The sequence below is a fragment of the Lepidochelys kempii genome, chromosome 11, assembly GCF_965140285.1.
Source record: "Lepidochelys kempii isolate rLepKem1 chromosome 11, rLepKem1.hap1, whole genome shotgun sequence".
Classification (NCBI taxonomy): domain Eukaryota; kingdom Metazoa; phylum Chordata; order Testudines; family Cheloniidae; genus Lepidochelys; species Lepidochelys kempii.
The window spans coordinates 31,390,459-31,408,398 of NC_136390.1; the positions used below are offsets into that span (position 1 = coordinate 31,390,459).

Consider the following 17,940-nt stretch of genomic DNA (forward strand, 5'->3'; position numbering starts at 1 on the left):
CTGCTTTCCTTGTTGTCTGCCCAAACCCCGTCTCTCGGGAGACAAAGATGACCTGCAGGCCCAGACGAAATGGGAAAAATATTCTATAGGAGACATCTCCCAAGCATATAGACTACAGCTAGAGCAGAAAGATGGTGGAGGTTGGAAAAGCAGAGGTATAAATGCTGGTGTGGAAAAGGCCAGAGGTCAGATTTGCTTATTATATCCTCACACATCTTTACGTAAGAAAACCATGAAATACTCCCACTCACCTTAAGTGTGTCCAAAATATTGCTACTAAAGTGATCACACACACCCCTTTTGATTGTGCATTAGCCTCATCTTACTGAATCAAATACAAGCTCCTCATCCTCACTTAGAAGGCCTTGCCTCTGGTCTTATTTCCAAGTGTCCCACTTTCTCCCTACATTTCTCCTACTCTACTCCTCTTACTACTCCCTTCTTTATCACATACTTTCATCTTTGTCTTTCTATTATGCTGCTCCCTATACATGGAGCTCCCATTTCTCATTTACTAAGCCTCCCTGGAAACCACCCACCTTACTTCCTTCATACTACATCTTTAACCCACAGGTTCCAGGAATCTTTCCCTCTTTGTTCATTTCATCAGTAATTCCTCCTTCCTCTGCCTTCCCTGAAGTGCTGTCCCGTATCTCATTTTATGCTGGATTACAAAATCTTCCGAGCAATAGACTTATCCAACTCGCTGAGTAAAGTGCTGTGTAACATCACAACAGACATGACTAATTATAATACACACTATGAATATGTGAACATCTTGTATAAAAGTAACAGGCTTTACAAATAAATGCTATACTACCTGAAAGGTTATTGAAATAGGAGTGGATTAACTAAAAACTGAAGGGGAAAAGTGCAATGTTTTTCTGTAACTAAATCCCAAATGGAAAAAGCAATAAATAATCTTTTCACTGTTAAATAACTTTTGAGAATGCCAGACTCAAATATGGCACCAATTTTATGGTATAGAGTTCCTAGAAGAGTAAACCTTTTTCCTCACGTTTGCCTCTCTAATTGGAACCACGAATCCATCCATATTTGGCAAGGTTCAATGACACCAATATAACACTGGCTAAAAACTGTTCAATCAGCTGCTACAAGCCTTTTGCAGAATTTGAAAACTCAAGACTTACAAACAAATTTGCCAATGCTATAGAAAGAAACGATTTCACTCTCATATGCTACACTATGTACTGAACAGCGAGGTCTTAGAATGTAAGGTGATTCTATTGTCCCAAATAAACATAATACGCAAAACTGGCCCTGAATTGTACAGAAAGCAATACTACACACTTGCTCCCATCTTTGCCCTTCTGATCTTTATATTAACAGACTCCAACATGAGCTTTACTAATTTCTCAACCACATATATCAAATATGAGATAATACTTAAAATTACAGGACTCTAGAAGTAACTAGTCAAAATGAGGAGAAAGATGTTACAGGTCCTGACAGCGGCCCGTACCAATGGCTAGAATAAAAAAACAAATGCAGATATCCCCCTGCCCACAGGTGGGAGGGGACTTTCAGTCACAGAATTAACAACTAGCAAAATAAAAATGGGTATCTAATTATCCCCCTAATTGGAAGCATACAAACATTTTCCAACCTCTCTGTCCTGTTTGTACATCCAAGACATTTAATTCTAGACCTCAACCTTTAAATATTTGTATGTCCAGTTTAGACTGTAAAATCCTTGGGGACAGGAACTCAGTCTTACCATTTATTTGTAAAGTATCATCACCTGTGACACTATCACCCGTGACACAAATGAAATAATTTCTGCAGGGCCCATTCCCTTGGCAAAACATACACACAGCTCTCTGTGACCAAGCAATCTTTAATTCACAGACAAAAAATATGTTTCTTTGCTGCTACACAGTACAATGTCTCCATTATACTGGTTACAATTTTAGGAAAGGTCTCAATAGGACACCAGTAAAGCAGTTTGAATTCTAAACTAAGATACTCCATCAGAAAGATTTTTTAAGCAATCAAATTTCTTTTATTTCCTTCATCAACGTTCCACTGTCAGCTGTGCACACACCTTCCACTGGCTACGGTGAGAGCTACACAAGTGTCCGAGGGAAGAATGTGGACCTATTTAAAATTGCAATATATCTTTTCTCCTGTCATGATAATTCAAACACAGCCTATTCATAAGATACTGCTTACCTATGGGCAGGTGGAGTGTTATATTGTTGCAGAAGTCGGTGTAGCAGCATTCTGTTTTTGTAATGTTTTTAGAACTATGACAGAAGACTTGAGCATTCAGCTCTGGCAGGGATACACAAGACTTTATCACCTCTTCTTTGCCATTAGTTAGCATGACGGAAGCCCAGCATGCTCCTTCAGTTTGGCAGGTGAAGTTTGTATGCTCACACAACTGGCACACACACTTCAGACCTGAAAAATATTTTAAAAAGTATTATTTTTCACTAAACACAATAGAACTTCATCACATACAATGTACATTTATTTAGTAATTCAGAGCAAGGAAGATTGACTTTTGTTTAGATAAGGAGACTGGGAGTCAAGATTCCTGATTTCTATTCTCAGTTGTGCCATGGATTCATTGCAATACCTCTGCCAAGGTTTCTAAGCCATCACTAAGCAGAAGACTTAAGCACATGTTTAACTTCATACATGTGCTTAAGTACACTCACATTCAGCAAGACACTTAAGCCTGGGCATAGATGACTGGTGCCTCCCCATACTGGGGCACAAGCTAAAGGGGAGGACTTGTGACCTCCCCACGTGTCTCCGCCCCAGCCCCAACCCCAGCCCAGGGCCCCCGTGCTGTCCCCGCCCCACATTACCTGCTGGCGGGGGGAGAGGAAAGGGGCTCTGCCTTCCTACTGCGCTGGCTCCCCCGCGACATGGTCAGCAGCTCCCCCAGCAGCCGGGCCCGGGCAGGGAGCGGGATGGAACTGCTCTCACTCACTGCTCTGTGCAGTGTAGCCAGCTGCCTGAGAGGGGCAGCAGCGGCTTCTCACTCTCTGCCAGGGCTCAGCTTCTGGGAACAAGGGCCAAGCATGCGGGGGGGAACAAGAGGCTCCAGTTCTCTCAGTCGTTGTCCCCAGAAGCTTGGACATCCTTATGCAAGTGCACTGGTAGTTAAGCTATGCTCTTTGTATCACAGGAACAATATGTTATGTTTGTTGACTTCCTTCTAGGGAACATGAGAATGAATCACTTCTTTCATGTGTCCATTTTGAACCTGTCTGGAGGATTGGTTTTTGCAATAGCAGGCCTCTGAAAGAAGGAGACCTCAAAAGGTCCAGGGCTAGATTAATCAGACCTGAGAGCCATAGCCTTTTCAGCCAGAAAGTCTGAAAGAGTACCACTATTTCTCTCTTTCTTATCTTTTGTATGGTCCTGGGGAGCACTGGAAAAGGTGGGAAAGGCATATAGCAGAGACATTGCCCATCTTTGCAGGAGATCATTCACCACATCACATCCCAGCTCTTGACGCATGGAGAAGCCTCAGGGCTTTTTACTGCAGTGTCCAAAAACAGAGAGTCAATCACTAGCCCATCAAATGGACTTACAATGAGTGAAGATAGTTTGGAGTACAGATTCCATTCTGCTTAATTCAACATTTACCAGGTAGGTCTTGGTGTTCATCTCCTCCTCTGTGGGCACTACACATAGAGATAGCAACCTTTGCTCTACTCAGGATAAGAGAAGCTGATTTTTCTCAGCGATAGGGCAGATAGGGTTCTTCTTCTTTTGTTTATGAAAACTCCATCAGACACACTGATGGCATGATCAGAACAAGTCTGATAAACAGGGAGGGAATAATGCACCGAGACATCAGTGAATCATTAGGTTAGGGTGGATATTGTGCCCTTTCTGACACCATTCCCTGGATTGAACTGGGACTCAAATGAGCCCCCTCCACTGCCCCCAGTTGGCATCTGACATAAGAATAGCTCTGCCTTGCTCACTACAGGATGGACCTCTTTAAAAAAAAATCTAATAATCTGAGAACATAAATGGAACCTTGATTTCTGACAACAGAGGTGATAGAGTGAGATGCAAAGGAGATAAGAATTGCTGGCTAAATTTCATATGAACTCTGGTTCACTGAAGCAGGTCTGTGTGAGATCAGCAATCTCAATAAACTTCAATAAGAACCAGATTTTTCTTTCTTTGATGTCACTTTTCTTTTATGGTCACCTTCATTTTCATGAGAGTAGTCATCCTCAGCCCCTGGCCATAACTGACTTCCTTGGCATTATATGTTTGTGTTTGTCCTGAATTCAAGATGCTCCAAGAACATGGTGTTTTCATTTCAGTGTTCTCTCTGTATGGAGGGCTGATCAGAAAAATTGTGCAGGAGGAAATACACGTGAATTTCCTTCTGCCTTAAAGCCAATATTAACTCAACCATAATCTTGGAAGAGACCCCAGTAGCATTTATCAGATCAAGTGGTAATGACTGAAACAGAAAATAAAAAAAGATGGCCTTCATATGCAAAATGAAACATTTGTCTGCGGGATTATAAAATGGGAATGTGAAAGGAAAGCCTTCTTTAGCAATTGATTCAGATGTTTCAGATGGAGCCCTGCTCTGTTTATTCCTAATTCTCTGAAGCTAAAAATAGGATGGGAACATGTTGTATTGCTGTAATCTGAAGTAGAGGATGGATGGTTTCGTTCATGTCCTGGCATTTCCATGGTTGCTTGATACTGGGAATGGGACAAAGCTGCTCCTGTGATTCTTGCACAGTTCCCTTTCTGGACAATGTCCAGTTTCCTCCTTTTGACCAAAGACTTGGCACCAGTTGGGGTATGACTCCAAATGCAGCTGGTTGGAAATCATGTAGATAGTTCTAAGGGCAGCTAAGGACCTTGCCTCAGCACTTGTTCTAGCTACTACTTGCAAAGTGGTATTTTCTATTGCCGTACTTCAGGCACTGCTTCAGTCTGCCATAGGACTAGAAATATGCAGGAAATTGTTTTCCTATCCTGCAAAAATGTCCAAGATTCCCATTCCACAGAGATGAACCAGAGACTTTCCAAAATATTTCCCAAAAAAGCAGAGAGACTCACCCCAGAATAGCCAATAGCCTGTGGTTAGGGCACACAAGTAGGATGTGGAAGATGCAAGTTAATAACCCTGCTCTGAATTAGACAAACTTCTGACTTGCCCTGCCTCCATTTTCCCCACACTGTTTCCTAGTCCCAGCCACTCTCCTTCTACTCCCCGAATCTGATCTCAACATTCTTACCCCAACCAACTGGATCCCAAGTCGTCCTCCCCAACTTGTTTTCCTCACTGGTTCCGTCCCAGTCTCTACACTAGCTTCCAGTTCCAATATCTTTGGCAACCAGTTCCTTCCATCCCTTCCCCATCCAGCTCCCTGTTCCAGCCTCCCCTACATCCCAGCTCCCAGTCTCCCCTCACCACTCCTCCAGCTCCCAGTCGGAGTCTGTTTGCACAGCCGGTCCCAGTTTCTCTCCACCCTCTCCCCTGTCCCAGGCTCATCAGAGGCCTTGTCCAAATCTCCTTTTCCTCTCCCGCTGTCCAAGTTTTATGCTGAATTCATTCCAATCAGACATCTTTCTCCTCTACGCTGCCTGTATGCCAGCGGGGGGGGTCATAGAGGGCAAAGAGAAAGGACACCTGCCCCAACTCAGACCAGAGCATCTGGGAGCAGCCATTACAGGGAAAGTCTGGGTTCACCTATGAAGCCCTGACCTGGAGGAAGCATGTTCAGTCTCTCCATGAGGATGGTGCATGTCCAATCATATGTAGGAGCTGAGAGGTGAAGCACACTCAGTGAGGATGGAAGCTTCACAGATTTTAGCTGATGAAATCAAAGAAGTCTCTACTGAGCATGTGCAAACTGTGATTTTTCATAACTAGGCCAAACCTTGGGTTGATTTTTATGGAGATGGCAAAAAGATACATCCTGACATAAAGGCCACCTCCTGCCAAATTTTAGGTCCCTGCTCCAAATCATGGGGGTCTTCGTGCTGTTCAAAGAAAAGGTTGCATTTTTTTAACATGGCCAAAATAACTTATGCTTCCTAGCCTTGTTCTCAAAAACAGCCAAACAATTTGGACTGAAATTTTAAAAAAAGAAATAAAAAAAAATTCTACACCCACAGAGACTGAGGCATGCTGGCATCCACATTTTCATCCCAAATAGTTAGTTTGGCAAAATTATAAGTAACTGAAAACAGGGTCTTATAATAAGTGCTAGGCAACCTTAACAAAAAGTAGTTCAGCAGCCCCACGTTGGCCTATAATAATAATTCAATAGAATTACTAGAGGCCAGTAGCCCGTAACAACTAAAGTTATGGAAGAAAGGTTAATTCAGCTGTCAGCACTGTGAAGCCAAAAAATCAATTTCAACATCTTCCTGTTCAGGGAAGGGGAAAAAATATCTGTGCTCTTGGTAGAAAACAAGATTCTAGTCTGCAGCTCATCCTTTCCCTCCCACCTCCCTTCTTAAAGGGCTAGGGTGATGTTCTTGTTTTTTACCACAGTTAATGTTAGTTTTTGCTTTGTCTTCTAATCACAGGATTATTGACTAGAATTTAACAAAATACCCAGATACCAAATTGACACTTTTCATGGATGCTAAGGGCTGAAATTCTGGTCTCCCATGCAACAAAACCAGACTAAATGACCCAACACATGGTCTAGGAGAGGGTGAGCTAAATCCTGCCACCCAAGTTAGGGGCAGGGGAAAGGACATTTATGTGGCCAGGCTACAGCTATTACTACAGCCAGGGTTTGCAATTGTGACCTGTACTGATCCACTAGACCCACTTGATATGTTCCAAACATACTGGCAGTGAGGTTCCCTGCTACCCAGTGAAATCACTGAAGACCTGAGTCAAGTGGCAGAACCTCAGAACATGCACCACAAAAGCGGCAGTGAGTGTCCAACAGCAGCAAGCAAGCAAGCAAGCAAGCAGCAGCTGACAAAAACAGCAGAGGAGTGGCAAACAGCAACTGCAGAGGCACTCAGCGACCAGAGAGACATTGCTCAATGCCACACACACACACTGCCCCGCCACCCTTTCTGAGTTGGGAGGTGAACTCCTATGAACACACCTCTGAACTCTGGGTGAAGCCAACTATGAGTGGGGTGCAGCAGAGGCAGAGATGGGTGATGTGTAAAAGGGATTTGTCAGACTCTCCCACCACAAGGTGGGAAATTGAGGCAAAGGACACTGCCCAATATACTGCAGGGTCAAGTTTTTGCTTATGATTGCATGCTTTTGAATGTGGTAGTGTTTTTTTCCCAAACTAATGTTTGGTTCCTTTTTGCTTCTAATCAAAGTTCCCTTTTGTTCTACACAGACTAGTGCCTGCGTGTGGGGAAGGTGGTGGTAAATTTTCCCAGATTACTGGATTGTGGCTCAAGCCAGTTCTGTTCTGTATTATTAAGAGGAACCCCTACATACTAAACCCAGCCCCGTTGCTGCCAACTCCACCTGGCAAAAGGCTTACATACAGAACTACAACAATTCTGCGACAGATTGTATCTCCTACTTCTACAGAGAGGCTGGGAAATTTTCAACACACATTTTCTTTAAAAATTCTAGGGGTGAGGAAGAAAGGGGAGAGAAGAGTTGTCTTCATAATGGTTTGAACACGATGCTTATTTCCTCAGTGCTAGCATCAGCTATATCTAGCAAACCCTGCACAATCATCCCAAGAATCACCCAAACGAATGCATAGCATTCCCCTACAACACAACTGCTTTCCCATAGATACTGATATGCATGTTGCTGATGGTGCACTGATGGAGATGTAAGCAAAAGAATTTTTGCAACATTAGAACTAACGTAGCAAAATAAGATACTTGTGAACTGGAAAAAGACAAATCCAAAGCAGGGGAAATTGTGTATTTAAGCTTTGATAGAAAAGATTATGTAATTAGTAATGGAAAGTGAGAAAGCAAGCAAAACAATGTGTCCTTAAAACTTTACATTCTCTTGTTCTTGGGTAATTAGGAGAAAAGCAACAAGACTGAAATATGTCCTGGCCTCAAACAGCTGTTTGGCATCTAGTCCTGGTTGCCCAATTCCTTAAGGATGCAATTCTCTAGCAGCACTTATCTACCAAGCCCTACACCTCTATGCAAATAAGGAAGTGCAGCTGTCATATAAAGTGCCTGTGCATCCCCCTCCACACCACATTCAGATTAGTACTATGGCCCAGCAAAGTCTGGTGGACAAGGCCACCATGGGGGGGCCGGCTAGAGAAGCATAAAATCATTAATTACTCTCTGAAGGACAACATTTTGTAGTCGTTAAATATTTGTTCTTCAGGACAGAGTTACTGATTTTATGCTTCTGGTTCACTGAGGTTAAAAAGACACCACCAACTTGAACTCTAGTTAATTTAGAAAAAAATAGTAGTTCACATACACCACCAGCTTCTCCATACCTCAGCCATTTTTTGCAGTTTTACAATAGCTTTTTTAAAATTATTAAAAATTGTCTCTCTTCTGCATTGATTTGTGAAAGACCCATACAAACAACGGAGAAAACTGACTACATGCCTACACAGGGAAAACAGGGAAATTGAACACACAAAAAATTCTGTCACATGCACAAAATGAACGAAAACAGAGAACAGGCTCTCTAATCTTTTAGGTATAGAACCATTGGAGGAACTTTTAACAAGAGCAGGGAAATATTTTCAGATAGAAGTATGATCTTTAAGGCAATTGTGTCCCTTTAATTTCAATGGGAGTTGAGGCACACAGCCATTTGTAGGCAAGTTTCAGAGTAGCAGCTGTCTGAAAATGGTGTGATTATATAGTTATTGTGTTTCTATGTTATTTTGACAATTAAAATATGTAGAACTTCACAGAATTTTACATTTTTTAATTTTTTGGTGCAGTATTCCCTCAAGAGTACCAGGGTTCTGTGTGGTGCAATGTGGGTGTGGGCAGCTTGGTGAGGAGTCTGGGTGCCAGGAGAATGAGTCTCTGCAGGGCAGTCCCAGAGAAGGTAGTTAGGGCTTGGGGGAGGCTGGGGTGGGCTTGGTAGGTTAGGGCTCAGTGGGGTGGGGTGCTCCTGAGGCAGAGGATGAGGCTCTGCAGGGTGGGAGTTTGTGGGGCTCAGTGGGAGGTTCTGGGGGCTCCTGACACAGGGGTTGAGGCTCAGCAAGTGCGGGTTTAGGGGGATCATGTGGGAGGTCACTGTACAGGGAGCTGCTCCCCTTATCCACCCAACCCCGGCGCATCCGGACTCCACCACACCCAGACCCCCCCTTCTCCCCCCGAGCCTCTCACACACACACACACACAGAGTGTGCAGAGGTTCCTGCAGCCAGGGGAAGTTTCTGAGGCTTGATCTGTATAACCCTGCACGGATACAAAAATGTGAATCCGCATCTGATCTGCATTGTCAAAGTTTGACTCAGACTCACAATTTATCAGACCACTCTGTTTTATTAGCAAAGCTGCTCTGCTAATACATTTAGAAGTGAGCCCTCCGAGTGGGGCTTGTGTCTTTTAATTTATACAGTTTTTTGGAGAACAAGTTACAGAGAAGTTACAGACAAAAGAAGAAAAAGATTTTAGTCACCACCCTTCGAGATCCCTGAGACCAGTCACGTATCTTCAATTACCTGCCACCCTTAACAATCTCCTTTAACAGCTTCCAGTTAACTTAACTAATTGCCCTTCACACCTTCCCTTCTGATGCCTGCTTCTTAGACATGCTGGCTCTATCTTAATTGCTTCTCCATTCAAAAGCTAACTGTCCCTACGTGTGCTCCCTCAGATACTTTGTAACATGTTTTGGCATGCCCTCTCATATACAATGTATCCAGCATGTCCCCTTATACAATGTTATACTTATACAATGTTATACTTCCACAATCCCCCCTTTTAGTCAAGGCTACGCCGATGACCAATGACTTACTGGATTCCATACATCAATCGTTCTTTTTCATTACTTTCACTGGTGACATTTAACAACATTAGATTAGCACTCTGGTTAGGGGTAACCTGATGGATGGTGTGTCTTGTGCAGTTTTGGATACAACAAGAAATCAATTGAAAACACACAAAGATTATTAGAATTCCAAATAGGATAGTCAGGATTCCTTGAAACAACCAGTTTCCCAGACTAGAGAAATTGAATAAGTTACTTATCCATTTCCACAAGGAACTTGGTTATTCGTGGGGAAGGTATGCAATTTGCTCCAGATGGCTAGCACGATTTATTACCTCATTAGTATTATCAGGTATGTATACACAGCATTCTGTTCCAATTAGAGCACAGGTCCCTCCTTTGCCTGCCAGTATTATATCTAATGCCTGACGGTTTTGGAGGGCCACTTGTCGGACCGCTCCTGCTTCTTTGGCTAGAGCTTTTAAGCTCTCTGCTGTTTCATTGGCCATGATCTCAACCACCGCTTGTAACCTTAAAAGCCTTTTTGCATGGTGGATTACCCCCCCTACTGGGACTAAAGAAATGCCAACAGCTTCTTCCCAAGTTAGGGGACTTATGTTATCCACATACCATTTAGCATCTGGCAAGTCCCTCCTTTTTCGCCTGAAATTACGGAGGCGATTTCATGGGAGGGATTGAAGCACCCGGAATTGTGGGAAAAGCTGAGCAGGATAACAGATACCTGACCAATTTGCTGGTAACACAGTGTAAGCATTTTCCCCACAAACCCAATGATGTCCCATTAAAGCTGGGAAGGGTTGACTGCAACCCTTTGACATGTAAGAATTTACGAAGGAGGAATAGTATCCCCCAAAGGGCACAGGATGATTTTCACTGGGAGAAGAGGTAGCATTCACATGACATTTGTAGATGGTGCCGTTTTTCTCAGGGAGGCTGTAGGGGGAGCAAGAGATTGAATCTTTGGTTTGGTCCCAGGTTGAGAGGAAGTTTATCTTTCCATACCCGGTTCGCCATTCTCCAACCTTATTTGAATAGTCCAATACACCATGGGACTCGATGTATTGGAGACAGCTGCTCCTCCCTAGATTCAGCCCTGTCCCGTTACACACCCAGCACCAGTGGCCCTTTCCTTTCACCACACTTATAAGTTTAGGAACATATGTTTTTCCCAGCCCCCAAGTGTCATTTTCCTTCCATGTCCTTTTAAGTGGATAGGGTTCTCCAGCAAGTTCTGAGGAATTCAAAGGGATTGCCATGGTGGGGATACTAGCTTGTGAATGAGCTGGGATGTGGCTGCAGACCCAGCAATTAGAAATATTCAGGATCTGGGCTATCTGCACCTGTTGTTGGATGAAAGAATTGTCACTGTCACTCTGGATTCCCCAGACCCTCAGGACACAGTAGCTGAGGATTAAGCTTCTCAAAGGACACATGTTGGAAGCAGGACCCTTTCTGGTTCCGACAACCCCTTTCGAGGGAACCGCAGTCACGGTTTTACGTCCACCAGGCAGCAGGCGCTAGGCTCACTACTGCTTCTTGTTTGTTGGGTCCTGCTGTCTGCTTACCCTCTGCTTCTGGCAACCCTTACGAGAGCGCAGATTGTAAGGTATTGCAGGCTGTTCCTCTTTGTCTTCTGGGGTTGAAGCTGGTTCTGCGTGGTCTTACAGAGGTGCTTGGTCCCCTTGAGGTGGCGCTGGCTTACACTGTGAGACGTGGATCCATGCAGCGATGCCGGATAATTTTACTGCTGTCTGGGTGGTGAGCAGCACCTGGTATGGACCCTTCCAACGGGGTTCCCAGGCGTGCTTCCGAAGGTGGTGCCGCAGGTAGACCCAATCACCAGGCTCAAGAGTGTGACAGGCAGCAGAGGTGGGTTCCGTCAGCCAAGCTGCTCGCACCTGCGAATGGAAGGAGCTCACAGCTTGCATTAACTCTTTGCAGTACTGGAGGAGCGTGCTGTGAATTAGGTTTGGGGCTGGGGTAATAGTAGCCATTGTTCGCATAAGGCGTCCCATGATGATTTCAAATGGACTCAATTTGTGTCTCTGGGATGGGGATGACCGAATTTCCATAAGGGCCAGCGGTAAAGCAGCTGGCCAGTTTAACCCTGTGGAACTACAGATTTTTGCCAGCTTATTTTTAAGCACACCATTTCGCCTTTCAACTGCCCCTGCACTCTGTGGATGGTAAGGGCAGTGCAACAGATGGGTGACATGTAATACCTGGTTTAGATGTTGAACAATTTTTCCAGTAAAATGTGTTCCCCGGTCACTAGACAAAGTGGCAGGAATTCCCTTGGTAGGGATAATGTGGTTTAACAGACATTTTGCAACGGACAATGAATCAGCTTTGCGACAGGGAAAGGCTTCAATCCAGCCTGAAAACAGACATATTATAACTAAAATGAATTCATATTTCTGACACTTTGGCATTTGTACAAAATCAAGTTGCCAGTGTAGGAAAGGTGCTTGAGGCAAACCCCGGAACACTTGTGTTACTTTTACATATTTGCCTACATTGTGGCTTTGACAAGTAACACAAGCGGCACAGTGGCGGGTTGCAAAGGAGCTGAAATGGGGAGCCCACCACCCCGCCTTACTCATAGCAGAGACCATCCCCTCCTTGCTGACATGCGAAACACCATGTAGCAGGGCGGCTAGAGACGGGTAGAGTGAGAGGGGGGCTACAAAGGTACCGGTGGGCGATCGCCAAAGGGAATCAGAATGCAAAGAGCAACCCAAAGCACTCCAGGAGTCTCTCTCTGTTTCTGGGGCAGAATCCTGGAGCTGAGTGAGATGAGACAGGGATGGTGGCGTTACAGAGACAGAGAGGGGACCAAGAAACGCTTCTGGTGAAGGTTTTATAGTGGCGGCATGTTTTGCAGCAACATCAGCAAGTGCATTACCTTTTGCCACCTCGGTGTCTGCCGCTGAGTGGCCAGTACACTTAATTGCCAACGCAGACGGTAGTAAAACTGCATACAGGAGGGCGGCAATGTAGGAGCCATTCTTGATAGGGGTACCAGTAGATGTAAGAAAACCTCGAGCCTGCCAGAGGGTGCCAAAGTCATGCACAACCCCAAAGGCATACCGAGAATCAGTAAAAATAGTGGCAGAGAGCCCCTCGGCTAGAAAGCAGGCACGGGTTAGAGCAATCAGTTCAGCCACCTGGGCAGAGGTCACAGAGGGTAAGGGTGCAGCTTCTATGGTCTCAGAGAGAGACCACAGCGTACCCTGCAAGAAGGTGGCCTTGGTCATTTCTATAACAGGACCCCTCAGTGAATAATACCAGGTCAGAGTTAGGGAGAGGTACATCTGAAAGGTCGGGGCGTGGGACAGTGATAGCAGAGACAGTTGCAAGGCAGTCATGGGGTTCACCATCACTAGGTAAAGGAAGGAGGGTAGCAGGGTTTAACCGGGAGCAGCGCTTAATAGTGATATGTGAGGCTGAAAGCAGCAAAAAGTTCATACCTAGTGAGGCGAGCAGAGGAGAGGTGGAGCAGTGTTGCGTTGCAGAAGGAGAGTTTCCACAGAATGGGGAACCATGAAAGTGAGAGGAGAGCAGAGGACAAGGGACTCAGACATCTCGACCAGGCGCGCTGCAGCAGCTACAGCATGTAGGCAAGGGGGTAAACCCTGGGCTACAGGGTCGAAGGTTGCAGAAAAATAAGCCACCGGGCGATTTCTGTCACCGTGCTCCTGAGTAAGAACCCCGAGGGCACAAGCAGATTGTTCGTGACAGAAAAGGGTAAAAGGCTTGTCATAGTTAGGTAACCCTAAGGCAGGGGCTAAATTCTGCTTAAGGGAGATGAAAGCAGCATTTGCTTCAAGTGGCCATGGCATGGGGTTAGGTACAGAGGATCCAGTGAGTTCTTGGAGTGGTTTACCCAGAGAAGCATATTGAGGTATCCATTGCCTACAGAACCCTGTCATGCTTAAGAATTTTCTGACCTGGCGTGGAGAGCAAGGCTGGGGAAAGCTAAGGATGGCTTGTACCCGGGCTGGATAGAGTGTACGGGAGCCCTGGGAGAGAAGGAAGCCTAGGTATGTGACAGAAGTTTGGCAGAGCTGCAATTTTGTGTGAGAAGCCTTATGACCCTTGTTTGCTAAAGCTGTGAGAAGTGTTAGTGAATCAGTTTCTGAGGCAGACAGAGAGGGGGAGCACAGGAGTAAGTCGTCCACATATTGGATCAGTGTGGATCCTGATGGGAAAACCAGATCAGCGAGATCCCTGGCTAGGCTTGAGAAAAATAGGATGGACTCTCTGTATACCCTTCTTTTACCCTGGGGAAGGGTAGTCCATGTATATTGCTGACCCTTGTAGGAGAAGGCAAAGAGATACTGGGATTCAGAGTGAACTGGGACAGAGAAGAAAGCGGAGCACAAATCTACAACAGTAGAGTGGGTTGCATTTGGAGGAATAGACGCTAGTATTGTAGCAGGGTTAGGAACCACTGGAAAAGAAGGTATGACAATACGGTTAATAGCTCGAAGGTCTTGAACAAATCGCCACAATTTGCCATCAGCCTTTTGAACTGGGAGGATAGGGGTGTTACAGGGGCTGGAACAAGGGACAATAATTCCTTGTTCTTTTAATGCAGATATAACTGGAGCAATCCCAGCCTCTGCCTCAGGATTCAAAGGATACTGAGACAGGCGAGGCATAGGTTTGGAATTGTCTACAGTAATCCGAACTGTGTCAGTATTTAATCGGCCCACTTCAGATGGGTGAGATGGCCATAGGGAGGAAGGAACCTGAGAGATTAGGTGCTCTAGGGACGGAGTTAAGGGACAGCAAGGGACTGGAGTGGAGAGGGAAGTTTCAGATAGCAGGGAGGCTACAGAATCACATAAGGGAGACTGAGGGATTTGCAGATAGACACCATCTGGGGAGCAGTAAATAGAACAGCCAAGTTTGCATAGCAAGTCCCGTCCCAGAAGGTTTGCAGGGGTGAAATTAGAGAGGAGGAATGCATGCTCCTCAGAGAGGGGACCGACCCAGAGATGGCTCCCATTTGTCCATGGTTTCAGTCTCCCATCCCACACTTATTCGTTTTAACATGCTGCCTGTGGCAGGGAGAAGACCATCAACAAATGCATGTGCCAAGGCCCCCTGCCCATTTACATCGGGCTCTTGTATTCCTGAATGTTGTAGGAAAATATCAGTTATCCGGGACCTATAGTCACCTGGGCTTTCTCCTTGCCCTTGCTTACAGCAACGTATTGCTGTCCAGTTTGTTTTAGGAGACCACACTTTGGGAATGGCTTGATGCAAGCGCTTCCAAAGAGCCATACACTGGTCTCTGTATGCCGAATCTGGGCCAGTACTTTTTATGGTTGAGTGGCGTGCCTCAGCTGGCCAGTCTGCGACAGCCAACCATTTTTCATAATAACTGGCAGGAGCTAACAATTTACACAGTTGGAGGAGATCTGTCTCAGAGGGTTCATAGGTTTCACAGATTAACAGAAACTCCTCAGCAAATTTGACAGAGTTTTCCTGTGGTTTGGGAAAACTTTTAACTATAGATAAAAGTTCCGTACGAGTCCAGGGCTTATAATCCCATATGGACTCACTTTCTCCCATCTTAAGGACTTGTAAGGGTGCCACAACAGTTTGATCAGAGTCTCATTAACCTTCCATCAGGTTCTCTTTTCCAAGAAGAAATGTCAAGAGAATCTTTGCAGTCTGCTTTGGATTTCTTCTTCATAATATTTTGCAGAGCTGCAAGGCCAATGAGGGTATCTTCTTCACTTTCATTATCTGTAGTCACTGAAGATTTTTCCTTTTCTGATTTCTTATTTGCACAGGAGTATGGTGGGGGTCGGGTTTGATCCGGAACATTGCACAGGACTGAGCAAAGGGGAGCGCTCGGACTAGTGGTGGGAGAGACTGCATCCAATTGAACTGTTAGTTTTTTGATAGAATTTTTAAGAGAGGTGAGTTTTGACTCAGTCCATCTACGATTTGCCTCTTCCCACCACTGCATGAAGCAGTCTACTTCTCCTCTCTCCAATTTGGTTTTTGGGAGGATGAGTTTGCTTTTTAAAGCGTCCACTCGATCCTTGTCCCAAGGACCTAACAGTGGCCACTGCAATTTGGGGTTCTCTAGAGCTAATTTGGACCATTTTTCAAGAAACCTACAAGAGTCCCCTCCTAAAATACATAAAATAAGCTGGAGTTCCCTTAGGGAACTGTTCTACCTTAGACTTCTGATTACCCATCAAGGAGGACTTCACACAGCACTCACACAAGAAGGAAATTCGGGCTCAGCAGAGCGGTAACTGGTGCAACACACAGAAAGGAGCCCACAGGCTACTGCCTCAACTGCCCTTGCTTTCACACCAGGGGTTATACCCAAGGTGTGGTGCAGCGGCTGCAGCTGTGCAGATTCCACTTATTCAGACCGTGGGGACGGGGACCCCTTGGTCAGCCAGTCTCCGGACAGAGATGGCTCCCAGATTCACACACACACACCACGGGGAAGACGGATAGACACAAAGACAAGACAGTCCTCAAACCGGTTAAAGCACAAAAATAATAATTACCTGAGACGTCTGATTCCAGAAGCTGGATCCAAAGACCCCTACCCGAACAGAGTGGGAACCAACAAGTTCAATGGCGTAGACTGCGCTGCTGCTGTGTACCTTTCTGTCTTGTGGAGGATTGCTTGGACTAAGCGTCCAGGCGCCGGCTGCCACGATCGTCCTGCAAGGCAGTCAGGGATCACACAGCCTCAGTGAAGCCGCTTGCCATCTCGGTGGGACCTCCAATTGTCAAAGTTTGACTCAGACTCACAATTTATCAGACCACTCTGTTTTATTAGCAAAGCTGCTCTGCTAATACATTTAGAAGTGAGCCCTCCGAGTGGGGCTTGTGTCTCTTAATTTATACAGTTTTTTGGAGAACAAGTTACAAAGAAGTTACAGACAAAAGAAGAAAAAGATTTTAGTCACCACCCTTCGAGATCCCTGAGACCAGTCACGTATCTTCAATTACCTGCCACCCTTAACAATCTCCTTTAACAGCTTCCAGTTAACTTAACTAATTGCCCTTCACACCTTCCCTTCTGATGCCTGCTTCTTAGACATGCTGGCTCCATCTTAATTGCTTCTCCATTCAAAAGCTAACTGTCCCTACATGTGCTCCCTCAGATACTTTGTAACATGTTTTGGCATGCCCTCTCATATACAATGTATCCAGCATGTCCCCTTATACAATGTTATACTTATACAATGTTATACTTCCACAGCATCCACCAGGATCAACCTACGATCTGACCCATGATCCACTAGCCATCTTTTACATATGTCCGCACCCACAGCGGCAAGCCATATCACAAGGGCTAGTGAGGGGGAGGGAGCAAGTGGGGGGTGGGGTCTTGCAGGGAAGAGGCAGAATAATGGTGGGGGCTGGGGAAAAGGGGTAGTGCAGGGGCGGGGTCTCGAGGAGAAGGGGCAGCACACAGGGAGTGCCAATTTAATTTAGCATGCCAGTGCAGACAAGCCCTGAGACATCAGATTCTGAGGACAGCATTGGAACTTCTAAAAGAAGGGCTAGAGCTGTCCTGTCAAGCAACTTCAACACTTGAGACTAGTATAATAGTCTTCTCTGCTTGCGGTTGGCCTGGTGAGGGGGTAGAAATGCTACTATTGCCAACTGATAGAAATTCACCTTTATCTTAAAGGTAACCTGTATGGGGAAGGGAAAAGGTATCTTTTTTTTGTTTTGTTTTTCATTGTGGTGTATAAAAAAGACCTTAAATGTATGTGTTTTTTTAAAGGTTTTGTTTTCTGCTTATTTTGTACATTAGAAATCAGATCTGATCTAGTCTGGAAGACCGATAACTGGAGAACTAGTGAAATGATGACATAAGAGAGCAAAGAGAATGAAAGCTGAGCTACCCCTCTCCTTCTACTCTCTAGCTTCCTCCCTGCTTCCTTCCTCTAGGCCTGTAGATAGCCCCCAGCTAATTAGGCTGGCAGCTGTTTCCCCTTTGCCAATCAGGCACAGGTTTCTCTAGCCAG

At 45.2% G+C, this 17,940-nt stretch overlaps 1 protein-coding gene across 1 annotated transcript in view; it reads right to left on the reverse strand.

The window, feature by feature from the left end:
• The window catches only part of ACVR1C (activin A receptor type 1C), an 82,185-nt gene that overhangs the window by 23,493 nt on the left and 40,752 nt on the right, over nucleotides 1–17,940 (reverse strand). The window contains exon 5 of the mRNA XM_078847928.1: nucleotides 2,194–2,424. Coding sequence (XP_078704054.1) covers nucleotides 2,194–2,424 — 231 coding nt within the window. The remainder of the gene's footprint in view (nucleotides 1–2,193; nucleotides 2,425–17,940) is intronic.